This window comes from Camellia sinensis, chromosome 6 (genome assembly GCF_055761805.1).
Source record: "Camellia sinensis isolate YWXY chromosome 6, ASM5576180v1, whole genome shotgun sequence".
Classification (NCBI taxonomy): Eukaryota; Viridiplantae; Streptophyta; class Magnoliopsida; order Ericales; family Theaceae; genus Camellia; species Camellia sinensis.
Window position 1 is genome coordinate 140,013,632 of NC_138966.1, and position 2,144 is coordinate 140,015,775.

The 2,144-nt window shown below is 53.4% G+C and overlaps 1 protein-coding gene across 1 annotated transcript; it reads left to right on the forward strand.

The window, feature by feature from the left end:
• Window positions 1-281: 281 nt before the first annotated feature.
• Window positions 282-1,880, forward strand: LOC145793630 (uncharacterized). The gene is made up of 2 exons (XM_082876494.1): window positions 282-779; window positions 1,848-1,880. Exons 1-2 carry the CDS (start codon window positions 282-284, stop codon window positions 1,878-1,880), a joined length of 531 nt encoding a protein of 176 aa, XP_082732620.1.
• Window positions 1,881-2,144: the final 264 nt, after the last annotated feature.

Genomic DNA, 2,144 nt, shown 5'->3' on the forward strand with positions numbered 1-2,144 from the left:
CGACCACCACACCCCCGCCCTTACCAACTCTAACAGAGCCAGAAGATCCTCATTCCTGGACCCTCAATGTTGATGGGTCGTCCCGAAGAGAAGGAAGCGGTGCCGGCATCATCCTCACCTCTCCTGAAGGCGGTCACTTCAAATGTGCCCTCCGTTTCCTGTTTGAAGCAAGCAACAATGAAGCCGAATATGAGGCATTAATAGCAGGACTCCACCTCGCCAAGGACATAGGGGTCAGCCACCTCCGAGTCTTCAGCGACTCCCAACTTGTTGTCGGTCAAATGACGGGGGACTTTGACGCCAAGGACGATACGATGCGAGCCTACAGAGACCTGGCACTCCCTCTTGCTCGCCTCTTCAATACCTTCCACATCAGACATATTCCTCGGGCAGACAACTCCAAAGCAGACGAAATGGCTCAGTTGGCTTCAGCTGACCATCCTACTCTCAGCCATGACGTCCGCATAGAATACCTACACCACCCGGCCGTTTCACCGAGTCTACAAGCTATACAACACATTCAAAATGAACCTATCCCATGGGCATCCGACATCCTCCTATTCCTGACCACAGGAGCACTCCCAGAGGACCAGCAGCAGGCTTCCAAAGTCCGATCCCGAGCGTCCAATTACGTCATCATCGACGACATATTGTACAAACGCGGTTTCTCCCGGCCATACCTACGCTGCCTCAATCCAGCGCAAGCAACTTACGTAATGCAGGAAATCCATGAGGGGATTTGTGGCAATCACTCAGGAGGCAGGTCCCTTGCCCAGAAGGTACTCCGTACTGGGTATTTTTGGCCAACACTCAGTCAGGATACGACTGATTTCGTGCTCAAATGCGACAAATGCCAACGCTTCGCCAACATCCCTCATGCTCCTCCTACAGAGTTAATCACACTCTGCAGTCCTTACCCGTTTGCCAAATGGGGGATTGACCTGGTCGGTCCCCTTCCCACCGGTCGAGGTCAGACCAAATTCGCAATCGTTGCCATCGATTACTTCACCAAGTGGGTCGAAGCTGAACCCCTTGCCACAATCACCGAGCGGAACACAACCAGGTTTATCTGGCAATCGATCATTTGCCGATTTGGCATCCCTCAAGCCATCATCTCTGACAATGGCAAACAATTCGATAACGCGAAGTACAGAAAATTTTGTGCAGATCTCCAGATCCAACCGTGCTTCTCCTCCCCCGGTCACCCCCAGGCAAACGGCCAAGTTGAAGTCACCAACCGTTCCCTTCTCAAAATCATCAAAACCAAGCTCGAAGCTGCTAAAGGCCTTTGGGCCGAGGAACTGCCCAATGTACTCTGGGCTTACCGAACCACTGCTCGCACCCCCACCGGCGAAACCCCTTTTCGCTTAACATATGGCGCTGAGGCGGTTATCCCGGTAGAGGTCGGCCTCCCCACTCCTAGGGTTTTACACCCGGATCTGGCCTCAGCCGAAGAGCTCCATCGAACACACCTCGATCTAATCGAAGAGCTCAGAGAAACCGCTGCTGTCAGATTGGCTTCTTACCAGCAGAAAATGAGAACACACTACAACCGCCGAGTCCGACCTCGAGAATTCTCCGTCGGGGATCTTGTCTTACGAGAAGTGACTCTCGCCACAAAGAATCCAGCCAAGGGCAAACTGGCAGCCAAATGGGAGGGCCCCTACATCGTCAAAGCCCGACCACGACCAGGCACTTACCGACTCCAAGACATGGAAGGCCGAGACCTGCCCCATCCCTGGAATGCAGAACATCTGAAGCGTTACTATCAATAAGTTCATATTTTTGTATTACCAATATTGTTGTATTCCCCTTTTCTTTATATATAAAGCAAATTCCGATTGCAGATCTACACTGTCATAATTCAAATGTTTGTATGACGATCCCATAACATTGCCACCGACAGCAACTCAAAACTTCACAACCTCGGCCGGCCTCAGCGCTTCAAAGCCTCGGCCAGACCACTCGAAGCCTCGCCCAGACCGAGCACTCGAAGCCTCGGCCAGACCGAGCACTCGAAGCCTCGGCCAGACCGAGCACTCGAAGCCTCGGCCAGACCGAGCACTCGAAGCCTCGGCCAGACCGAGCACTCGAAGCCTCGGCCAGACCGAGCACTCGAAGCCTCGGCCAGACCGAGCACTCGA